Source organism: Lithobates pipiens, unplaced genomic scaffold, assembly GCF_037356315.1.
Source record: "Lithobates pipiens isolate NorthernLeopardFrog02 unplaced genomic scaffold, aLitPip1_a1.2 Scaffold_3, whole genome shotgun sequence".
Taxonomy (NCBI): Eukaryota; Metazoa; Chordata; class Amphibia; order Anura; family Ranidae; genus Lithobates; species Lithobates pipiens.
In genome coordinates this window covers 269,665,015-269,691,236 of record NW_027507790.1, presented here as the reverse complement: position 1 = coordinate 269,691,236, position 26,222 = coordinate 269,665,015, and the positions used below count along the sequence as shown (strand labels likewise).

The following is a 26,222-nucleotide window of genomic DNA, read 5'->3' as shown; positions in this document are numbered from 1 at the left end:
TGTAGTCACCGTAGGGAAGAGAGAAAATAGAAATCCCTGGTGCCGCACGTCCGCGGAGTCCTATGATAATGTAGTAGTGATGGGAGAGACCTCAGCCCGGGTTCCCACCAGGCCACACCCCAACGTGTTTCGCTTTGAAGAGCTTAAACACGGGGACCACTGGATGTGCAGATACATGTTAACAGCAGTGGCTCTTTTCAGCCCATCACTCAGGTGAACAGGCTGAGCAGCTAGGGATGAGCTCAGGTGTGTTCACATGGAACACGTGCAGAGCCCGCCAGGAAGTCGGCAGGGAGCTGCGCTAATCACAGGCAGTGAGACGTTGCCCCGATGTGCGGCTGCAGAGATCGGGCAATGTCTCATTGCCTATGATTAGCGCAGCTCCCTGCCGACTTCCTGGCTGCACATTCCATGCGAACACGCCTGAGCTCATCCCTATGAGCAGCTGACAAAAATTGGAACATCTGGGATCCTGGCTGTAGGTATTCATGGTATATTTGCCATTCCATGGCCATTTAGAACATATGAATGAGATCTAAAGCCTGGTTCACACGGTACTTTTTTTTTTTTTTTTTTCAACCCAGCGGGCTGAAGGAAAAAAAAAACAACTAGGGAGCTTAGGAGGAGCTCGCTGTACTGATGAGTACACTACCCCACCACAACTGCGTGCATTGCTCTCTATTCAGTTGAATGGGGATCATTTTTTCTGCACTAGATTGCAAAGCCTCATGGCCCTACTCTGCTGTCACATGATTTTACCGTACCTCCCCCAACATAAAAGTGTAAATGATGCCTTTACGTTTGAAAGACCTGAACCCCCCCCCAGGAAAAAAAAAAGAATACCTACGGCCCTGATGCTGTGGTATCTAGCACCAAGCCTAGCAGATCCTTTATGGTGTGTAAGTTGTGAGGTGAGGCCTCCATGGATCACACGTGTTTTTCCACCATATCCAAGTCTGGAGTGAACAAACTTGAACTCGGCGTGTTCCTCAAACCATTTTTGAATTAATCGGACCAGACCGACCACCTTCTTCCATGGCTCCGTGGTCCAGTTCTGATGCCCACATGCCCATTGTAGTCACTTTTGGCTGTGGACACGGGTCAGCATTGGAAACCCCGACTGGTCTTCAGCTACACAGCCCCATACACAACAAACTGCAATGCACGGTGTGTTTTGACACCTATCAGAACCAGCATTCACTTTTTCAGCAATCTGAGCTCATCTCTTCTATTGGACCGCACTACACAGGCGGCCTTCACTCCCCACCTCCATCAATGAGCCTCGGCCTCCCATGACCCTGTTGACGGTTTGCTGGTTTTCCCTCCTTGGATCACTTTTGGTCGGTCCTGACCACTGCAGACCAGGAACATCCCACAAGAGCTGCAGTTCTGGAGTTGCTCTGACCCAGTCGCCTACCCATTACAATTTGGCCTTTGTCAAAGTCACTCAAATCCTTACACTTGCATATTTTTTCTGCTTTATCAACTTCAGGGACAACATGTTCACTTGTCTAATATATCCACATCCACATTCAGTTGCCATTATAACAATAATCAATTGTATTCCCTTTACTTATCAGTGGTCATATTATTATGGCTCGGATCGGTGTATATACTGGAGCCTCCAGATGATGAGTGACGGCAGAGCTGCCAATACAATCATAGGACGGTGTGTTTACAAGCCTGGCGTAATCCCCGCTGACGTTGTGTGTAAATATGAAGGATGCCAACCACTCGGGTGAAGTCATTGCCAGAGTACAAACAATGAGATGGCCAACAAAGTCACGCAACTGAAGAATGCCATTTACAAAAACAATGAGCCTGGTATCCAGGAAGAGAGCCTGCAACATCGTGCCCTAAAGGGTTTACATAATAAAAAGTATGCCAAGTCTTAATGCTGGATCTTCCTGACTACAGAACCAAAATATTTCTATCCTACACAGAGGTGCATCGCCTCTCAGTCCATACATAGACCTCCGCCCTCTGCCACCCTACACGTCACCCGAAATCCATACATAGACCTCCACCCTCTGCCACCCTACACGTCACCCAAAATCCATACATAGACCTCCGCCCTCTGCCACCCTACACGTCACCCGAAATCCATACATAGACCTCCACCCTCTGCCACCCTACACGTCACCCGAAATCCATACATAGACCTCCACCCTCTGCCACCCTACACGTCACCCGAAATCCATATATAGACCTCCACCCTCTGCCACCCTATACATCACCCTGAAATCCATACATAGACCTCCACCCTCTGCCACCCTATACATCACCCCGAAATCCATACATAGACCTCCACCCTCTGCCACCCTACACGTCACCCGAAATCCATACATAGACCTCCACCCCTTCATAGCCCTTAACCCCCCCCCCCCTCCCCCCTACATATCACCCCGAAGTCCATACATAGACCTCCACCCCTGCATAGTCCCTACATTCCGAAGTCCATACATAGACCTCCACGCCTTCATAGTCCCTACATCCCCTCCCACCCTACACATCACCTCTCAGTCCATAAATAGACCTACAATCCCCTCCCATGCTACACATCACCTCTCAGTCAATACATAGACCTCCACCCCTTCATAGTCCCTACATCCCCAAGTCCATACGTAGACCTCCACCCCTTCATAGTCCCTACATCCCCTCCCACCCTACACATCACCTCTCAGTCAATACATAGACCTCCACCCCTTCATAGTCCTTCATGTGTACTAGGCTTGACTTTTAAACTCCCTAAAGTGACACACACTATAATCTCATAGTACAATCTCATTAAGATTTACCAACAGTCTCGTGGTGTGAGGACCTGCTTGGACACAAATTGAATGGATGGTTTAGGACCTTAGGTAGACCTCTAAGCCACACACACACATATTATATATATATATATATATATATATATATATATACATACACACACACACACACACACACACACACACACACACATACATACAAACACGCACACACACATTTGGCAGATAACACATTAGATTGTAAGCTGTGTGTCCAAGTCTCATCATGGGTTACAATGTAGAAGATGTCACTTACAACATGAAGTCCTGTTCCCAGCAGGGCTGGTCCCCTCTCACCGTCACCGTCGTACTCTTAACATTTTGCACTTTCAGTGTCACATACGTGTTGAATTTATCTACAAGAGAAGGAGAAGGTTTTAAAAGTTAACAATCAATGGCAGCAAAACCCCCAGAAAAGGACAAGGCAGTGACAAGCCTGGTACATTTTTTAGTTAAAGGAGATATTGATATGATAGAATGAGTCCAGAGAATGTGCACTAGAAGCTGCAGCAAGTCGGATGGAGCCCATCTCATTTCCTGGCTAGAGGACACCTAGCATCATCTAGGACTTTCCTCCCCAACCTCACTGTCCCTGGCCCACCCCTTTCAGTCATTGGATTGCAGTTCTTTGAATGGCGGCGGTTCAGCAACACACAAATACCCAAATACAGCCTGCCTAGGAATGTCCACTCCTCTCGACTGACACCTACCCCTCAAGGCGTTTTGATTATTTCCATGACTCTGCCCTAGAGCCAGCCCACTGCTTGCATTATTGAGAAAAGTACTGAGGCAGGGGGCTGTGATGTTTTCAGGAAAAAAAAAAAAATGTACAGCCCCCTGCCGTCCCACCCACCAGGCATGATCTGTCTGCATTGTAAAGAGCAGTGTTTCCCAACTCCAGTCCTCAAGGAGCCCAAACAGTTCATGTTTTCAGGCTTTCCGTTATTTTGCACAGATGATTTGATCAGTTTCACTGCCTTAGTAATGACCACAGCCGTTTCATCTGAGGGAAATCCTGAAAACATGACCTGTTGGGGCGCCTTGAGGACTGGAGTTGAGAAACACTGGTATAGAACAGAACATGGACCCAGTGATCACATCACGTCACTATGTAATGAAAACCTCCACCACCCCCTTATCCAACCATGTGCTCGAGCTCCCACAGTCTGATCAGCACTGTCAATGGAAGTCCCCTCCTTCACCTCCTGCTCTCTGCACTACTCCCAGCACCTCCCTCTGAGTTCACAAGAGCCAGAACTACAGAGGAGACATCGGGTATCAATGCGCACTGACAGTATTGGCTGGCAGCGTGCATTGAGAACACCACTGCAAACATTGGGCGGCATACATCCGCCACCTAAGTTGATTTGCGGCAGAACCCCTGAGGACCACCAAAATTTTGTTATGGACAATTAGAGGTCCACGGACCACTGGTTGGCGACAGCTGTGCTACGGGGCTGTGACTGAAGAGAGGGAGCAGCACAAAGCTTACAACAGCCTCTACATCTATGATTCACTTGCATTATAGAGCCAAATGTTTGTTGAAACCCATCGAACCCGCCTATATGAGATTGTTGAAGATCCCATTACAAAACTATGAACATTAATATGCAGCTGGTTCCCCCTTTACGGCTATAAAAAAAAAAAAGCCTCCAATCCTCTGGAAAGGCTCTCCTCAAGACTTTGGAGGGTGTCTGTGAGAATTTGTACCCATTCAGCCAGAGGAACAATTGTGAGGTCCGGTTCTGATGCTAGATGAGAAGACCTGGGATCCAATTCATTCCAAAGCTGTCTAGTAGGGATGAGGTAAGAACTCTAAAGGCCACTCAAGCGCCTCCACACCAAACTGGTCAAACCAGGTCTTTATGAAGCTGTGCAGTACAGTCATGACCTTCCCCAAACTATTACCAAAAGGATGAATGCACACAATAGTCTAAAAAACGTCTTTGTGTGCCGAAGTATTACCAGTGTCCTTCACTGGAAGAACATATCTCAGTCATATGGAGGGGGGATCCACATACTGTCAGCCATATGGAGTACCCCGCCACACATCATGAAGGGGTTGACGCCACTCTTTTACAGTTTGTTCTATGCTTCCACTACAAACATAGGTCATACCGATCCTGGTGGCACAGACACCGTCATTTGGGATCCTTCAATATTTACCGTCAACAAATAGCAGCAACCCTGATGAAGGGGAGGTTTTTTCCTAGAAACGCGTTGGCTTGATCCCTTGTTGCTACATTCAACAAACAACTACATATCCACCTCTCGACCTGCATTCCATTGGATATCGGGCACTTCCTCTCTTTCTACCTCTACTAGTACATGCAAAAAAGTCCTCAAGGCTGAACCCAGAGGCAGCAGCCCAAGCCCCCAAAAAGGGCTTGCCATCTCCCTCCAGTGTACTGTAGCTGGGCAGAATATATCGGAAGAGAACCCTTCCAATCTGCCCCAACCACCACCTAAACATTGGCTCTCCATCAATTGAGTCAGCCCTGCGCAATCTCCAACCCTACAAAAGCTACCTCTTTTACAGATAGGAATACAGAGTTTTCAGCTGATTACAGTTCAGGACACTGAAAGAGCAGAAGCACAATATGTGATTACCACCTGCTGATATCAAGTTCAGCGTTGGACGGATAGTGTAAAATTCTGCCATTCTCAGCCAAGGTTCCTCCAAAAGTTGCTAGGGGTTAACTGAGCTCTGGCTAACTGACCTCCCATCTGATGATACATCCATATATTAAGTCGATTGCAACTTGGCTGCATGACACCAGTGAATTTTTTAGCTCTCTATAAAAAAGGGAAATATTCTCCCCACTGACCCATTCAAATCTAAGGGGCATTCTTCCCACTGACCCATTCAAATCTAAGGGGCATTCTTCCCACTGACCCATTCAAATCTAAGGGGCATTCTCCCACTGACCCCCATTGTAAGGGCCAATCCTCCCACTGAATCCCATTGTAAGAGCATTCTTCCCAATGACCCCCAAAGTAATGGGCATTTTTAACACTGACCCCCAATGTAAGGAGCATTCTTCCCACCAACACACAATGTAAGGGGCATTCTTCCAACCGACCCCCAATGTAAGGGGCATTCTTCCCACTGACCGCCAAGGTAAGGGGCATTCTTCCCACTGATCACCATTGTAAGGGCCAATCTTCCCAACGCATCCCATTGTAAGAGCATTCTTCCCACTGACCCCTTCAAATCTAAGGGGCATTCTTCCCACTGACCCCTATTGTAAGGGACAATCCTCCCACTGAATCCCATTGTAAAAGCATTCTTCCCAATGACCCCCAATGTAAGGGGCAGTCTTCCCACTGACCCCCAAAGTAATGGGCATTCTTAACACTGACCCCCAATGTAAGGAGCATTCTTCCCACCAACACCCAATGTAAGGGGCATTCTTCCCCCTGACCCCCAATGTAAGGGGCATTCTTCCCACTGACCGCCAATGTAAGGAGCATTCTTCCCACTGATCACCATTGTAAGGGCCAATCTTCCCAATGAATCCCATTGTAAGAGCATTCTTCCCACTGACCCCTTCAAATCTAAGGGGCATTCTTCCCACTGACCGCCAAATCTAAGGGGCAATCTTCCCACTGACCCCCATTGTAAGAGAATTCTTCCTAATGACCCCCAATGTAAGGGGCAGTCTTCCCACCGACCCCCAATGTAGGGGGCAGTCTTCCCACTGACCCCCAAAGTAATGGGCATTCTTAACACTGACCCCCAATGTAAGGAGCATTCTTCCCACCAACACCCAATGTAAGGGGCATTCTTCCCACTGACCGCCAATGTAAGGAGCATTCTTCCCACTGATCACCATTGTAAGGGCCAATCTTCCCAATGAATCCCATTGTAAGAGCATTCTTCCCACTGACCACTTCAAATCTAAGGGGCATTCTTCCCACTGACCGCCAAATCTAAGGGGCAATCTTTCCACTGACCCCCATTGTAAGAGAATTCTTCCTAATGACCCCCAATGTAAGGGGCAGTCTTCCCACCGACCCCCAATGTAGGGGGCAGTCTTCCCACTGACCCCCAAAGTAATGGGCATTCTTAACACTAACCGTCAATGTAAGGAGCATTTTCTCACTGACCACCAATGTAAGGGGCATTCTTCCCACTAATCACCAATTATTTAATTTTAGCAGCAGTTTTAAGAAATTATTGCAAGGGTTCCTCTGGGGTAAGAAGGCTGGGAAAGACCGGTATAATGCAACACAGCTCTGACTGTCCAACTCAAAAGCTAGCCCTTCCTATTTTCAGTTTTATTACACAATGATGGCAGCAAGATAATATAAAGATAGCTATAAAGATAGAGTAAGGATACCTACACTAGCTGTACTCTAAAACACGATTATTTTTAAAAATGAATTAAAAACTGGATGTAAGGCAATTTTCTCTCTATATAATATGAAGTCACATTGCAGCAAATCTTGCTCTGGCCATCAGTAATTTCTCATGAAAAAGTTTAATAAAAACTTTTCCCCAGGGACTGATACGAGACGCTCACTCTGTATGTATCTGGTGACCGGAGTCCAGTCCGATCACACTTATCTGTCAGAGAGCCTCCTGTCTTCTTTTATTAAGTCTGATAGCCATCATTCTGTTCTGCTGCCGCTGGGTTTGTAGTAATAATCTGCGATACTGCTTTCTCCTGTCCTCCTCTCATTAGTTATTAAACAAGAAGGGATTTATCTATCAATCATCAGGACAGCTGAGCTATCGCTGTGTTCCCGAAATCCAGGCCAGGCATCCTCCATCTTAACCCCTTAGGGTTCACTAGTACCAGATCTACCGCCGGACAAATTGGACCTCAAAGAGTAACCAGTCATGGTTGGGCCTATGCATGAGCCTGAATGTTTTTCCCCAATTATAACTGCTTATAAAAAGATTTATATCTGGCCCGCTATTTAACGCTACTTACACCAAGTATTACACTTCGTAATTGAGTTTCAGAGATCGGAGGTCCCCCATGTGATGGGAGTCACTTTGGGCGGGGGGCCCATGGAACACAGAATCCCTTGGAGAGGTTGAGTAACCCTTGTTTCAGCTCCTGATGCACCTTCTATATCTAAGTCACCCTGTGTCTATTAGGGGCACATGGTGAATGAGAAAATGATGGGACATTGTAAAAGTTTTGTAGACTGTTGCCATGCCATATGCAATCCCTGATTAATCAAAGCATTGCTTGGATATGGATTTCATGGTCTTCAATATAGAAGCCGGTCCATCTGCTACTGGGGGCTCCTGCTATTGTGCGAAGGTTCTGTGTTTATACATATGATAATGTGGATTGTGTCTACTGAGCCAGAAGACGGCAAGTCTGAGCTAAAAGGTTTCCCAACCTCTCCAAGGGACTCTGGGTTCCATGGGCCCTCCGCCCAAAGTGACTCCCTTCACAACCCAAAGTCTGATTCCTTCCACCCTGGCAGATGCCATAGCTCAGGTAGAGTTCCCCAGCTCCTGAGTGTTCATTACTTCAATTTATGAACTCCACACTTCCTAAAGACTTCTTAGTAGCCCTACATAGCTCACATAAAGCATATCAGACCCATGTTCAAGGTCATATCAGGTCCAGAATCAAATTATATGACGCAGAAGAAAAAAACAAAAAAATTAATAAATCCAGAATGACCCATTCCTCCTTCATTTGTGTCTCACACGTTCCCCCTCCCAGACACTGCAGATTACAGTGGGAAACACGGTCAAACCTAACAGCAGTGGGCAGGACTAGGTGTGGCCAGGTGCAAACTGACAAGGTACCTGTGACAGACACCCCACATGCAAAGTCTTAGTATCCTGTTGCAGCACAAGAAGGCGCAGCCTATATGAGGGTGACAACGCTGCTTTAAATTCAGTGCAGCACTGTTGTCACCCCATCACAGAAAGCTGCAAGAGGTGAACTTCAGTGACAGTATTAAAGTTTTACTAAACCCACAACAGTAAAATCAGTGTGTATATGCAGGAAAGCATGCTCGTTATACTCACTGTGGAATCTAAGAGGTTAATCCTCTGCATTGTGTAGAAAGGTGGTTTGGTCCGGTCTTCAAATTGTTTTGCAAATCTATGTACACTACAAATTGCACGATTGAATCGGTTCTGATATCGCTGTTTTATTAACCTGACAGCTTATTATTCTAAATAGGAAACCTTTGTTTTGTTTGCATATATTAAAGATTCGATTAAAGATTCTAACCAGCAAGAATAAGTCCTTACATTTAAAGAGCACTGTCATTTCAGATCCATCATGGCAGCGCCTGTTAGCGGGCATCTACTCACCTGCTGGCGCTATGTCCCTCACCTTGGTGTGTCACTGCCGCATCCCCAGCTGTCCCATTAAAGTGAATGGAACTGTTGGTGAGTCAACAGTAGGTCAACAGAGGAGCCACTGCGGGACAAAGATGACAGTTGCTCTTTAACCACTTCCGGACCGCCCACCGGCGTTATACGTCGGTACTTTGAAGAGGAATATCGCTGTTATGGCAGCAGCTAGCTGTCATAACCCCCGGTATCCTCTTCTTTAGTGGGTGGTCCGCTTCAAGATAAAAGTGGCCTCTGTGGATTCGCTACAAGATCACTCTTAATTGGCGGTGGGAGGGCCCCCCACTCGCCGTGCTCCGGTGCCCTCTGCCGCTTACCGGAGCCATCGGCAGCGGTGGAGGCAATCAGATGTTTTTCTATGCTGGGTATGGAGACGAGTGAGGGGAAGGATGGTCCCCCACCCGTCTCCATACCATTGCTGGGTGGAAGGGACGTCAACACGTCACTTCCATCCATAGCTCTTAAAGGGCCATTATTTTTTTTATTTTTTTTTATTGCATTTTAGTGTAAATATGAGATTTGAGGTCTTTTTAACCCCAGATCTCATATTTAAGAGGTACTGCCATACTTTTTTTTCGACTACATGGGGTGTTTACATCCCTTGTAATAGGAATAAAAGTGACACCATTTTTTTTTTTAAAAGAACAGTGTAAAAATAAAAAGGTAAAATTTATAAGAAAAAAAAAGTGCTTGCGTGCAGAAGCGAACGCATATGAAAACCGTGTTCAAACCACACATGTGAGGTATCGCCGCGATCGGTAGAGCGAGAGCAATAATTCTAACCCTAGACCTCCTCTGTAACTCAAAACATGCAACCTGTAGAATTTTTTAAACTCCGCTACAGAGATGTTTAAGGGTAGACACTTGTCGCCATTCTACGAGCAGGCGCAATTTTAAAGCGTGACATGTTGGGTATCAATTTACTCGGCGTAACATTATCTTTCACAATTTAAAAAAAAAATGGGGCTAACTTTACTGTTGTCTTATTTTTTTAATTCAAATAGTGTATTTTTTCCAGAAAAAAAGTTTGCTTGTAAGACCGTTGCGAAAATACGGTGTGACAAAGTATTGCAACAACCGGCATTTTATTCTCCAGGGTGTTAGAAAAAAATGTATAATGTTTGAGGGTTCTAAGTAATTTTCTAGCAACAAGAAACATTTTTAACTTAAACAACAAATCTCAGAAAGAGGCCCGGTCCTTAAGTGGTTAAAAAATTTCATTCAATGTAAATCGAGCCTTGCAGGTGCCCTGGCATTTACACTGCAGATCAATGGACCTGGTGTGAACAAGCCCTATGCAAAGAGTGAGTGGGAGGGTGTCACGGCTCGGCCCACAGCGCCCTGCACTCATCATATTACGTTGCAGAGTGCGCTGCTGATGTCATAATGTCATTACCCAGGACCACTTACCACCAGGAGAAGAGGAAGAGGAAGAGGGTCCAGTGCATTGTGTAACAGGCCAATAGACATCAGAAAAAGGTCATCAAAAAAAGAGGTGCTAAGGAAGGGGGAGCCCACCAGAGCCCCCCCAAGTTGGGCTTTAGGAGAACACTGGGTCCAATTTCCATTGTGGAATTTTAATATTTTAGTTGCAGTCATGTGCACTGCTCTATGCATAGTCCAGTAGTCCATTGGTCCTCCATATTAGGGAGCGAGAGAAGGTGGCTACGTTCCTACATCCAGTGGGACCATAGAGAACAAATGTGGCCACCCTCTATCAGATCACAGAAGCAATAGAAGGAACTTTTTTTTTTTGCGTTATTAACACATACTTACTTAGAATTACTTACAACATTTTTTATTTTATTTTTTCCAGAACTAGGGTTTAGCGTAACTTTGACGTTTGGAACGTAAACCAGAACTATACGCATTCTAAAAAGGTTTCCGAAAGGTACAAAACCACAGAAAGCCGCACCCACCCGGTGGCTCGCCCCTCCGCACGACCTTCACAAGGAAGCAATTTTGTGTTACAAAAGAATCCATCTGCAGCTAAGAAAATACTTTTCATGGCTGCCATTGTTTGTATCCCTTTTCAGATGCTCCGGAGAGGATTTGTCTGGCAGGAACACACCGCTGCTCTGGCTGCGCTTACAACGGAGGAAAGGGTTAAACCAGACGCCCGAAAAACGGTGGTGGATTATTCTCTGAGCAGAGATCTGGAGAGTATGGTGTGTATGAAGCCTCATCTCTCTTTCATTAAAGGACCGCCGACTGTCCTGCCATTTTACTATCTAGGACAGAGGCTCCGCCATGCCTGCCACCTTCAGCATTACAGAATGAAGAGTGCTGTTATGTAAAGGGCCTGGCCACCTAAAAAGTGACATTTTAGTTGTAGCCTATATAAGTGAAAACAACGGGCACAGCCCACGGCTTCTAATGGCGAGATCTCCATTCCATCACTCTCAGCTCTGTTCCTGGCCACCTTTGTGTGCTGCAGATCTTCCCGTTACTTTCTCCAGAATAGAAGGCTCCATTCACTCTAGTGCGACCCCCAAAGGAGTGCAATTTGCGACTTTGGGGTGAAACTTTGATGCAACTTCGGATGGGCAAGACTTGTAAGCGACTTTGGCTTTGACCAATGATAAATGGACAACTTTTGCACAACTGGTCAAATCTATAACATGCAGGTACGACTTTCATGCTACTTTTGAGGGTTTACATTGCAGTCTATGGCACTCAAGTCGCAAAAAGTGTGAAAGGAGCCTATGATATACATAAAACCCAGCAGGGGTGATGGGAACGCCTAATAATGGGCACAGCAGGTAAGAATGGTAGAAACCCCTTACAATGGGCATAGCAGGCCTCTCCTATGGTGACAACACTGTATAAATCCAATACAGCGAGCCAGCGCTGCTACGCTAGGACAGGAAGTGTCACTGGCAGGGTCACCAGGTGTAAAAAATGAGGGAAAAAATTCTGAATAAATAAAGAAAAAGAAAACTAAAGACTGATGAGCTGCAATACATATACATGTTTGTTTTTTGGAGTTTAGATTCACAAAGTACTTGAACACCTTATTGAATGAAGAAATCCATGTAAAGTGGGCACAGCAGGTGTACAGTCCTGGGAACTCAGCACGTGGTCGGTGGGAACCCCTGATAATGGGTACAGCAGGTCTACAGACCCAAGAACTCAGCACAGGGATGGTGGGAACCCCTCATAATGGGTACAGACCTGGAAGCTCAGCACAGGGATGACGGGAACCCCTCATAATGGGCACAGCAGGTCTACAGACCCCCAAACTCAGCACAAGGATGGTGGGAACCCCTCATAATGGGTACAGACCTGGAAGCTCAGCACAGGGATGGCGGGAACCCCTCATAATGGGCACAGCAGGTCTACAGACCCCCAAACTCAGCACAGGGATGGTGGGAACCCCTCATAATGGGTACAGACCTGGAAGCTCAGCACAGGGATGATGGGAACCCCTCATAATGGGCACAGCATGTCTACAGACCCCCAAACTCAGCACAGGGATGGTGGGAACCCCTCATAATGGGTACAGACCTGGAAGCTCAGCACAGGGATGACGGGAACCCCTCATAATGGGTACAGCAGGTGTACAGACCCAGGAACTCAGCACAGGGATGGTGGGAACCCCTCATATTGGGCACAGCAGGTGTACAGACCCCCAAACTCAGCACAAGGATGGTGGGAACCCCTCATAATGGGTACAGACCTGGAAGCTCAGCACGGGGATGGTGGAAACCCATCATAATGGGTACAGCAGGTGTACAGACCCTCGAACTCAGCACAGGGAGAATGTCCGGGCCATAACAATGTACTGGCTGTGACAGAGAGAATATACTGGCCACGTCAGAGAGAATATCCCAGCCATAACAATGCCCCAGCCATGTTGGACAATATAGCCAACCCATGTCGAAGTGAATATCTCGACCATAACCGTGTCCCGGCCATATCGGAGAGAATATCCCAGCCACAACAACATTCCAACCATGTCGAAGAGAATACCCAGGCCATTACAAGAACCACAGCCACGTTGAAGAGAATCTCTCAAACATAACAATATCCCAACCATGTTGGAGAGAATACCTGGTCCATTACAATAACCACAGCCATATTGGAGAGAATATCCCGGCCATAACAATATCTCAGTCATGTTGGGGAGAATATCCAGGCTATCTGTTAGAGCAGTGGTCCTCAACCCTGTCCTCAAGTACCACCAACAGGCCATGTTTGCAGGTTTTCCTTCATCTCGCACAGGTCTTTTAAATCGGAGTCGATGGCTTGGTATTTTGGACAGCTATTTTATCTAAGAGAAATTCCCAAAACGTGGCCTGTCGGGGGTACTTGAGGATACTGGCTTAGAGGATCCCCACTCCCAGACTTCTTCACAGCCTTCGTACATCAAACTCGTACAAGAGAACATTCCGGCCACGTATGAGACAATATCCAGACCGCGTTGGGAAGAATTACTTTCTTAATATTCTTAAGATGTAAAATTTGAACCATGAACAGCTCACGACTATAATTGGCAATTCTAAAAATAAGACTCCAAATCCCAAGATGGTTGATGTGTCAGCATTGTCACTTTTAATGGCGGAGTAATACTCATCAGGGACCAATCAGGTTTAATTACCGTTTTAATACTTAAACACTCTAATCCTGGAAACATCACCTAACAGGACTCACCAGACTCTTACTGAGGGCAGAACAAATTGTCAAGTATATCTAAAGCTTAAACTTTATTAAAGACGAGTAGACGAGATAAAATGGTCAGGTATTTTTTGGCATCTGTCTCATTAGGGACAGTGAGGTAAGTTCTCTCACCAGATAAAGTCTGCAGCCCCCCTCAGGAAGGAGCATGCAGGTCTAAAGGGATGGGGGATTTGTTCTTTTATCTATGGCAGGGTACTCTAAACGGTAATAGAAGCCTTCTGGCCCCTCCCACAAAACTCAGAGGAAAGACCGCCAGAGGGATCCGGTGATGACATCACTAGGTCGGAAAATGGGCATTTCCTGAAAACAAGATGACTAAAAATGTTTTACTGCATATTGACCAGGAGGAAGGGAACACGGGAGATATTATATGTACAGTACACTTTAGCTTTAGGTGTCCGTTTATGAAGTAGTGATCAGAGGATCACCGCTGATCACAGCCCATAAAAAGTTTATGAACCAGAGATAATCGGGGGAGAAGTGTTTGAACTTGTTTTCCCGCCGATTATCTCCACACGTGGAGAATTCTCATAGACTGACACAGCAACCATGTCCCCCTGTCATATTTAGGTGTGTGTATATATATATATATATATATATATATATATATATATATATATATATATAATGTGTATAGGTATATATATGTATATATATATATATATATATATATATATATATATATACATATGTATATAATGTATGTGTGTGTATACATATATATATAAAATGTTGGGGGACTCTTTATTTTACTAGCATTAACCACGCTGTCTGTCAATGTATTGATCGGTGATAATTTATCACTGCTTAAAGCAGTTCTGCACCTAAAAAAAAAATATTAAAAGCCAGCAGCTACTAATATTGCAGCTGCTGACTTTTAATAAAATCACACTTACCTGTCCCAGGGTCCAGCGATGTCGGCGGCAGATGACGAGCGATCGCTCGTCTCTCAGCTGTCCCCCGCCGCCATCCTCTGTCAGGGAATCAGGAAGTGAAGCGTTGCGGCTTCACTGCCCGGTTCCCTACTGCGCATGCGTGAGTCGCGCTGCGCGTCTCTGCTGGTCCCCAATGTGTCCTGGGAACTGTGTGTTTCCCAGAACACAACGGGAAGGGGGGGGGGGGTCTTGTCCCGGAAGTGGGTGCAGATACCTGGATTATCCAGGTAACTGCACCCCCCCTCCCCCTGAAAGGTGCCGATTGTGGAGGGATCAGATTAGCGGAACTTCCCCTTTAGGGTGGAGAACCGCTTTAATAAACTGACATCTCTGCATTTCTGTGATTTTCTAGTACTGTAATCTCGTAAGGTCTCACGAGATTGCAGTATTAGGGGCCATTGTCCAGTGTTGGAAGCGTTTGTAGATCACTTCACTCCTCGGAAGGTGAAGTGATCTACTCCGCTTCATAAACTGGCACATAGAGGAGAAAGAAGCAGTGACTAGATTTCACTGCTTCATAATCACTTGCAAAGGTTCTCTTGTTGATATATGAGTATTTGTACATCTTTTTTAGGCTTTAAACCTACCTTTGAGCAAGGAGACAGAAGCACTTCTTATATACTGACTGCTAATTTGGTCTGGGCATCAATGGTCACAAGATGTAAACCTCAGACATGAAATATGAACAAAGCATATGCCTTTATAGCAGTGGTCTCCAAACTGCGGACCAGGGCCCGGATGCGGCCCTTTGCTTGCCTTTATCCAGCATATGGGGCATAGTTCATGCCACTGACAATGGGGCACTATGGTTTCCACTGATACCAACGATGGGGCACTATTATTCCCAGTGACACCAACGATGGGGCACTATTCCTCCCACTGACACCAACAATGGAGAACTATTCCTCCCACTGACACCAACGATGGGGCACTATTCCTCCCACTGACACCAACGATGGGGCACTATTCCTCCCACTGACACCAACGATGGGGCACTATTCCTCCCACTGACACCAACGATGGGGCACTATTCCTCCCACTGACACCAACGATGGGGCACTATTCCTCCCACTGACACCAACGATGGGGCACTATTCCTTCCACTGACACCAACGATGGGGCACTATTCCTCCCACTGACACCAAAGATGGGGCACTATTCCTCCCACTGACACCAACAATGGGGCACTATTCCTCCCACTGATACCAACGACAGCGCACTATTCCTCCCACTGATACTAACAACAGGATACTATACCTTCCACTGACACCAATGATGGGGGACTATTCCTCCCACCGATACCAATGATGGGGCACTAATCATCCCACTGATATCAACAATGGGGTACTATTCTTCCTACTGACACCAACAATGGGGCACTATTCCTCCCACTGAAACCAAAGATGGGGTACTATTCCTCCCACTAATACCAAAGATGGGGTACTATTCCTCCCACTAATACCAAAGAGGGTAAACCGTTTACACTGACACGGGACATTTTCTACTCCCGCTGGCCACAGTCAGGCCCTCCTAAAGTCTGAAGGGCAGTAAACTGGCCATTTGTTTAGAAGGTTTGGAGACTCCTGCTCTATAGTGTCCACTTGTCTCAATTCAGAGCATTGGGTGTAATTTCTGACAAGTTTTTATGACATCAAGAGATAAAATGGTGACAGGGGAGGGAGCTACAGCACACAGCTTGTGATTGACAGCCTCAGCTCTGTTCCTGTGTACTATGTGAAGGGGTATGTCCTTTCCCTTCAGTCGGCTCTCACTGAAATCTGCAGTGTGTAACAGAGCTGCACAATTAATCATTAAAAAACTGTGATCTCGATTCAACCCCCCTGACGATCTCTATTGCAGAGTTTGCCGATTCTTTCATATAACAAGTGGAGAGACTTATCTGCTCACTCAGCTGTCAAAAGAAAACATCCAGGCAGTCTGCCAAGTTTTTAAAATGAAACATTGTAACTAACTATTCCTTCTTAGATCAAAGGGATAAACTTCAAAAAACGTGTAAATGCAGGAAGTTTAACCACTTAAAATCTTTTTCTGACACTTGTTTCTTAAGTTAAAATGAATATTTTTTGCTAGAAAATTACTTGGAACCCCCAAACATTATATATCTATTTTAGCAGAGACCCTAGGGCAGTGATGGTGAACCTTGGCACCCCAGATGTTTTGGAACTACATTTTCCATGATGCTCTTGCACTCTGAAGTGTAGTTGAGCATCATGGGAAATGTAGTTTCAAAACATCTGGAGTGCCAAGGTTCACCATCACTGCTCTAGGGAATAAAATGGCAATTGCTGCAATATTTTATGTCGCATTGTATTTGCCCAGCGGTCCTTCAAATGCAATTTTTTGGGAAAAAAATTCACTTCAATGAATAAAAAAAAAAACAGTAAAGTAAGCCCAATTTTTTTTTTGTTTTACTGTGAAAGATGATGTTACGCTGCGAAAATCGTGAGAGAATCGCAATCTTTATTCCAAGCAAAAAAATTGTGATTCTAATTTTAGCCAGAATCATGCAGCTCTAGTGTGTAACCAGCCCTCTGCCTAATCCCCCCCCCCCCCCCCCCCCACCGGTTTCTTAAAACTCAGACAAGCTGTACAAATTCTGCAATTTGAATGGCTGCAGGGAAGAGAAGACTGCAGATAAACAGGTAAAACATATGTAGGAGAATTTTCTTCATTTCTGTGTGTCACCTGAGGCCAGTCACTTAACCGGGTATATGTGAGGGTTTACACCCACTTTCAATGAGACTGCGGGGCATAGTGCGTGGTAGGGTGGTAAACCTCCAGGGAACACAGTGTTGTCCCCCAGGCACAGCATTGTCTTCATATGGCCAACTGTAAACCAGACTCTCTAAATCCTTTTCCAGTCCATTGAAAACAAAACAAACCAGCCCCCCCCCCCCTCTGATATGACCCCATTCCGATAGGGTCCTATGATAAGCTGCCCTGATCCGCTCTTTAGCTCTCTGATTAAAATCTCTGCTTAGTTAAGGAACTCTGGTAAAGAATTTTCATCAAGCATCCTTATCATAGAAGAACCCCCCCGAGACCCAACATCAGAGTAAGCCAAGAATAATGCCGCAACTGGCTTGATGTCAAAAATAAAGAAAATTGGAGGCTATGTATATTGTTTGTGTAATTATATAGATATATAAATATACACACACACACACATATCTAGATAGATATAGATTATATATATATATATATATATATATATAGATAGATAGATAGATAGATATAGATATATATATAGATATATATAGATAGATGCTGGGCCTCCATGAATAGCAGTACAGAAACATAATAAATGAAAGTGGCGAGCCAGAGGCAGTCAGCCTGGGTAAGAAAAGGGGCCAGATGACGCTGGATGTCCCCCAGCCAGGAAACGAGGGGGGCTCTGACTTGCTGCAGCTTCCAACGCACGTTGCAAGAAGATCACAGTGTGCAGTGAAATCAGAGCAAGCCATTTCTGTCTAGGAGACGAGAATGTACAACTGTGCAAGACTTAAGAGAAGGTTGGAGGTCAGATTTAACCATTCTCTATTAAAAAATATTTTAAAAAATCAGATAGATATATTGAAATAGATAGAGAGAAATCAAATACTTTAAAACTGTGTGCCATAGAAAAGTAAGAAAAATACACAAAGCCAAAACTGGAAAAATAAAATCGAAAAACATAGGAAAAACATCACTTACCTGGGGGACCTTGAAGTTTGGCTTTTTTAACTGCAAAAATAAAAAATAAAATAAATGAAAAAAAAGGTAAAACACACAAGTAAATCACATAGTAAATTGTGCAGACAAACTTAAAGCAGACCTGACAGAGCTTCCTAATATTTAACTGAGCGTGAGAGCCACTCACAGCACTAGGCCTGAAGAACGTATCATGATGGATGGGGAGAGACCAAGAAGGATCTGCAGAAGGCTCCACCTACTCTATGCAGCATTGACATGTCATCAGTGAGGAGGATCTGCAGAAGGCTCCACCTACTCTATGCTTCATTGACATGTCACAGAGGAGGATCTGCAGAAGGCTCCACCTTCTCTATGCAGCATTGGCATGTCATCAGTGAGGAGGATCTGCAGAAGGCTCCACCTTCTCTATGCAGCATTGGCATATCGTCAGTGAGGAGGATCTGCAGAAGGCTCCACCTACTCTATGCAGCATTGACATGTCATCAGTGAGGAGGATCTGCAGAAGGCTCCACCTACTCTATGCAGCATTGACATGTCATCAGTGAGGAGGATCTGCAGAAGGCTCCACCTACTCTATGCAGCATTGACATGTCATCCGTGGGGAGGATCTGCAGAAGGCTCCACCTAATCTATGCAGCATTGACATGTCATCAGTGAGGAGGATCTGCAGAAGGCTCCACCTACTCTATGCTTCATTGACATGTCACAGAGGAGGATCTGCAGAAGGCTCCACCTTCTCTATGCAGCATTGGCATGTCATCTGTGAGAAGGCTCCACCTAGCCTATGTAGCATGGACGTGATGAGGTAATTGAGGGGGATCTGCAGAATCTCCTTCTATACGCAGCGTTGATGTCAGCAAGAGGGATCCATAGTAAGTGCATAGGAAGGGGTTCGCCTGACTGGCACAGGCATAGCCATTCACAGAACCCCTAGCATTTTTCTCAATTGATGCAAGGCATTATCTGATTGGACAAACTGAACAGGCGGAACGGAGATGTCACAATCTCCACCTTTTATTCCTGGAGAAAAATGCAAAGCGTTCTTGTGCCTGTGCCAAGCGGCTTACTATGCGCAGGGCAGTCCCTCAACATGAGACCCAGAAAACAACGGCAATCACTGTGATGGCGCCAACTACTACAGAGACCTCCAGCTTCCAGAAGGATCTCCCAACTTACACCTGCCCAAGCTGAACCAAATGTAACGTGATTAAATCCATACCTGGAATTCAGCATTGAGGCATTATAAATTCAGTGTCCTCCAGATGGGTATCTAGGTCTATGGAGAGGTCCCCAGATCCAGACCTCCATGAGCTTCCATTTGTGTGGTGGGTTAACATACCTGGACTAGGTCCCTTATCTTCTAGATTTCAGCTTGACTGCCTGTTCTTTGATATGGTCTTTAACTTACTACATTTGTATTATTCTTATATTCTATTGTCAATGAAGTGTCATAATTAAGATTTAGGCATCTAAAATCTCTGTCAGAACTGAAAAAATGGCCTGCACAGAAAGGGGGTGCAACATGTTGGCATTGAGGCGGTTAATCAGAGTTAGAAGTTGGCATTTTTATTTCGTTAAGGAACTTTTTATTCAAGAGGTTTTTTACTTTACAACAATGAATGCAAGTGTTATTACATGAAAATACATATTCATATCTATGAACAGCATAATACCATGGATGTACAATAACCCTGTAACCAGCTATAAAGGAAAGAAATTAGAAATATCTCAGAAAAGAGAACCTTGGAAATGTTAATATGCATGGGAACTTGGAGAAAAATGATGGAGGAGGACTAAAAAAGGACAAGGAACAACCTGAAAACGCTTGAAGAAGCCTTTAGAGAAGTGGTCTCCAAACTCTGCTTGCTTTTATCTGGCCCTTGGGGCATTATCCCCCCCCCTCCTCCTCCACTGCCAGCAACAGTGGGGTATAACTCCTGCCACTGACACCTACAATAGAGCATTATTGCTCCCACTGTCACCAATGATGTGGCATCCATACCTTTCACCGATACCAATGATGGGGGCACCATACCTCCCACCGTTGCCAATGATGGGGGCACCATACCCCCCACCGTTGCCAATGATGGGGGCACCATACCCCCCACCGTTACCAATGATGGGGGCACCATACCCCTCATCGATACCAATGATGGGGCACCATACCTCTCACCGATACTAATGATGGGGGCACCATACCTCTCACCGATACCAATGATGGGGGCACCATACCTCTCACCGATACCAATGATGGGGGCACAATACCTCTCACCAATACCAATGATGGGGGCACCATACCTCTCACTGATACCAATGATGGGGGCACCATACCTCTCATCGATACCAATGATGGGGGCACCATACCTCTCACTAATACCAATGATAGGGGCTATTTCTCCCACCAATACCAATGATGGAGCACTATTCCTTCCACTGACACCAATCATGGGGCACCATTCCTCCCACTGATACCATTAATGGGGACTATTACTCCAACTGACACCAATGATATGGCGCCATACCTCTCACTGAGCCAATAATAAGAGACTATTCTTCCCACTGACACAAATGGTGGGCACTATTCTTCCCACGGATACCAACAGTGGAGCACTATGACATCCCCCTACCAATGATGGGTCATTGTTTACTCCCAACGACGCCAACACATGTTCTACTCCCACTGGCCACCCTAAAGTTTGAAGGACAGTAAACTGGCCTTTTGATTAGAAAGTTTGGAGACCCCTGCTCTAAAGAAGTGCACCGATTACTTTGCAACTAAGACTCAGAAAGTGTCCTATCAGAATCAGGACCATCTCCTATGAGTAAAGTTTCCATTGCCATGATCTCCTTTAGAATCCAGGCCCATTCCAGGAGGTGTGGCAGGGAAGCAGGTTTCCATGTTGGGATGAAGCCACCCGGCCCGCTAGTAAACAATGCAATGCAAAACAGGGCAATGCCCTTAATCTATCCACTGCTATATGTGCTTCAGCTTGGTAGAAAATTATAGAGCTAGGACCACAGTACTCAGAGGAGCTTTGATGTGGGCACTGCGGCTTACACATATGCGCAAATAAAACCCTCTGTTTTTACCGTGGATTGTTAGATGGGGTCAATTTGGTTGTTTCGTAGGCTAGCTGGTAAGTGTGCTGGGAAATCTTTGTGAAAGGCTGGGCATCAGAAATGCACATGGAGTTGTAGGAAAGCAATTTCTTCTGCCAAAATGGCGATATTAAGTGGCAGCCCCACCAGATGGAGATAGAAGCCCTCAGTTTCCAGAAGTTGGCATTTGAACAACTGTAAACCAACAAAGCTTTTCCGACACCTATACACAGTTCTGCATTGGCTTTTTCCTCAAAGACTCCCTGACCCCTCTGAATTCATAAGGGCATCAAACTGCAGTTGGTTTGCCAGTGCAATATCCAATTACTATACCCAATTTCCAGCTGGATATTGGGTATAAATACTGGCAAGACCACAGCGGAACGTTCTGAAGAAATTATTTGATGGACCCAAACCACCAACTAAAAAACACAAAAAGAAAAAGAATCCAGTACAGAAACTTCTAAATAGTTACTGTCACTCGTTTAGTATTCCATCCCTGGAGTGAAAAAGTCAACCTAATCAAGATGTTTGCGATTTCCAGCTCAAGGGCTGTTACTACGCCACGCAACGCCGGCAATCAAGCAGAATCTATTAGCGCAGCAGTGAGCTGTGAACCGCCATGAACCCAGCAACATCTTCAGCGCCATCAAAAAAATGATTCCAGCGTGAAATTGAAAAATTACACAGAAATTATCAGAGGAAAATTGTGGACCTTAACATTCGGACCTTACATTAAAGCTTCGAAAATCAATGAGGCATATGAACGCATGAACAAATTCTATTAACTCTGTGCAAAGAAAAATAACTTTTTTTGCCACATTAATGAAGGAGAAAAATAAAAACTGTGTTCCCTCATGAGACCAGATAGAGTCTGGCTAACAGGAACATTGTGGGCGTTACATGTCATTGAAGACTGCAGAGACTGTATTTTCAAACAACCCGTCTGATACACTTGTAATGGGATAAAAGGGTCAGCAATAGACAGCTGGGGCACAAAGGCTCTTTATGTTAGTGGTCTCCAAACTGCAGGCCGGGGGCCAGATGTGGCCCTTTGCTTGCCTTTATCTGGCCCTTGGGGCACTATTCCACAAACTGACACCAATGATGGAACACCATTCCCTTTAGGGACACCATCAATGGGGCACTATTCCTCCCACTAATACCAATGATGGACCACTATTCCTCCAATTAAAACCAATTATGGGCCACTATTCCTCCCACTAATACCAATGATGGGCCACTATTCCTCCAATTAAAACCAATGATGGGCCACTATTCCTCCAATTAAAACCAATTATGGGGCACTATTCATCCCACTAATACCAATGATGGCACACTATTCCTCCTACTTATACCAATAATGGGGCACTGATGTTGGGGCATTTTCTACTCCCACTGCCCAGCCCCCCTAACGTCTGAAGGACAGTTAACTGGCCCTTTGTTTAGAAAGTTTGGAGACCCCTGCATTATGTAATGACCATAAAAAATCTTCCAGTTTAGAAATGAATTCTCCCTGGAAGGCACTGATAAAGTAGCCTTCCCAGGGTGTGTCTGATTAACCTCCCATTTGATGGTGCCTACATAGTTCCAGGACCAACAGACCTTGGCAAAGCCAGCAGCACGACACCAAATATCCTTATTCTTTCCCTGTCTGCAAGGGTGGTATTCTGACTTCCCCCGTAAAGGTTGTATTCTTCCCACTGACCACCAATGTAAGGAACATTCTTCCCACTGATCACCAATGTAAGGAACATTCTTCCCACTGATCACCAATGTAAGGGGCATTCTTCCCACCAATGACCAATCTAAGGGGCATTCTTCCTACTGATCACCAATGTAAAGGGCATTCTTCCCACCGACCACCAATGTTAAACCTCATACACGCGATCCGATTGTTGGCCAACCGAGTGTCAGACTTTTGTCCGAAGGTCGTGTGTCAGGAACTTGCCTTGAATACTAACGGCACACAATTTTCAGCCAACAAAATGAACGTAGTGACGTACTATGTGGAATTTCAGCTCTTGAGCGTCACCCTTTTGGCACCTTCTGCTAATGTCGTGTTTGGTGAGCAGTGGTTCCGAGCATGCGCATTTGTACTTTGAACTTTTGTGTGATGGACTTGTGTACAGACAAATTGAAAATCAGACAACAGACTGTTGTCCGCCGAAAATGTACTAGCGCCTGCTAGCCAACATTTATTGGGTGAAAGTTGGACAACAATTGTCTGAAGGAGCGTACTAACGGTCTCATCACACCATTCCCTGCCGAAAATCCAATCGTCTGTACAAGGCTTAAGGCACATTCTTCCCACTGATCACCAATGTAAGGGGCTAGCTTCCCACTATATAACAAAGTTAATAGCATTTTTCCACTGAACACCATTGTAAGGAGAATTCTTCCCACTGATAACCAATGTAAGGGGCATGCTCCCCACTGATCACCAATGTAAGGGGCATTCATATCCCTGACCATCAATGTAAGGGGCATTCATATCCCTGACCATCAATGTAAGGGGCATTCTTATCCCTGACCATCAATGTAAGGGGCGTTCATATCCCTGACCATCAATGTAAGGGGCATTCTTATCCCTGACCATCAATGTAAGGGGCATTCTTATCCCTGACCATCAATGTAAGGGGCATTCTTATCCCTGACCATCAATGTAAGGAGCATTCTTATCCCTGACCATCAATGTAAGGGGCATTCTTATCCCTGACCATCCATGTAAGGGGCATTCTTATCCCTGACCATCAATGTAAGGGGCATTCTTATCCCTGACCATCAATGTAAGGGGCATTCTTATCCCTGACCATCAATGTAAGGGGCATTCTTATCCCTGACCATCAATGTTAGGGGCATTCTTATCCCCGACCATGAATGTAAGGGGCATTCTTATCCCTGACCATGAATGTAAGGGGCATTGTTATCCCTGACCATCAATGTAAGGAGCATTCTTTTTACTGATCACCAATGTAAGGGGCATTCATATACCTGAACATCAATGTAAGGGGCATTCATATCCCTGACCATCAATGTAAGGGGCATTCTTATCCCTGACCATCAATGTAAGGGGCATTCTTATCCCTGACCATCAATGTAAGGGGCATTCTTATCCCTGACCATCAATGTAAGGGGCATTCTTATTCCTGACCATCAATGTAAGGGGCATTCTTATCCCTGAATTTAAGGGGCATTCTTATCCCTGACCATCAATGTGAGGGGCATTCTTATCCCTGATCATCAATGTAAGGGGCATTCTTATCCCTGACCATCAATGTAAGGGGCATTCTTATCCCTGACCATCAATGTAAGGGGCATTCTTATCCCTGACCATCAATGTAAGGGGCATTCTTATCCCTGACCATCAATGTAAGGGGCATTCTTATCCCTGACCATCAATGTAAGGGGCATTCTTATCCCTGACCATCAATGTAAGGGGCATTCTTATCCCTGACCATCAATGTAAGGGGCATTCTTATCCCTGGCCATCAATGTAAGGGGCATTCTTATCCCTGACCATCAATGTAAGGGGCATTCTTATCCCTGACCATCAATGTAAGGGGCATTCTTATCCCTGACCATCAATGTAAGGGGCATTCTTATCCCTGACCATCAATGTAAGGGGCATTCTTATCCCTGACCATCAATGTAAGGGGCATTCTTATCCCTGGCCATCAATGTAAGGGGCATTCTCATCCCTGACCATCAATGTGAGGGGCATTCTTATCCCTGATCATCAATGTAAGGGGCGTTCTCTCGACACCGAAACCTTTGATACCCAGGGGCACACAAGTGGTGTGTAGTTATCAAAGCTCACCCTCTTTTCCACTGCACATGTGTGTTATGTGGGTGGCAAGAGGTTAACCTTCTAGATGTTCTCCATCACATATCAAATCTTCACTCCGAGTTCAGGTACAAATAACCTCCGCTTCCAGCATTTACAGAAAGCATTTGGATTGAGATTATTCCCAGCAGTTTTTAAACTTCTTCTCACAATAGTGCATGGCACATGAATATTTTCTATGCCACCCATGTTCCTTGCCCTGAGCTTGCCTTGTGTAATATAAAATGCAATAAGATTTGATATCACAAGACCAGAAGGCAGCACAGATGTGCGTCACGGCTCACAAAAATAACCATTCCCCCCCACCCCCCTCCCCGACCGACACCTTCCCAGGATTTCCCTGACAGAGCAGACACAGCACAAATATCAACACCAGGGAAGGAACCTCTAATGAGAGCGCTGAACATGAGACCCTCCTGAGATGGTGCTAATTACATCCACACCTCCACCAAGACCTGTCACTGACACTAATAATAACTACGCCAAGGGCTGAAAATGATGGAAATATTCATGAAGAATTGCTTCCCGCATCCAAAACCAGTCGTTGCCTGCACATACCCGGGCACATACCCGGGCACATACCAGGGCTGCACTGAAAGGAATGCAAAGGAGGCCATTCATGTTTTGTTACCCGACATGTCGAAATTTCCCATGATGGTACGGGAACTCTTCCTCTATGGGAGGGATCTCCAAACTACGGCCCTCCGGCTGTTGTGGAACTACATGTCCCATGAGGCATTGTAAAACTCTGACATTCACAGACATGACTGGGCATGATGGGAATTGTAGTTCCTGCACAA

General features: G+C 45.4%; 1 protein-coding gene across 5 annotated transcripts in view; it reads right to left on the bottom strand.

Moving 5' to 3' along the window:
• UNC13B (unc-13 homolog B) overlaps positions 1–26,222 on the bottom strand; it is a 626,059-nt gene that overhangs the window by 528,459 nt on the left and 71,378 nt on the right. For all 5 annotated transcript variants that reach the window (XM_077463165.1, XM_077463167.1, XM_077463166.1 and 2 more), the window contains exons 3-4: positions 18,477–18,506; positions 3,067–3,166 (exon numbers count right to left, since the gene is read on the bottom strand). In XM_077463165.1, coding sequence (XP_077319291.1) covers positions 3,067–3,166; positions 18,477–18,506 — 130 coding nt within the window. The remainder of the gene's footprint in view (positions 1–3,066; positions 3,167–18,476; positions 18,507–26,222) is intronic.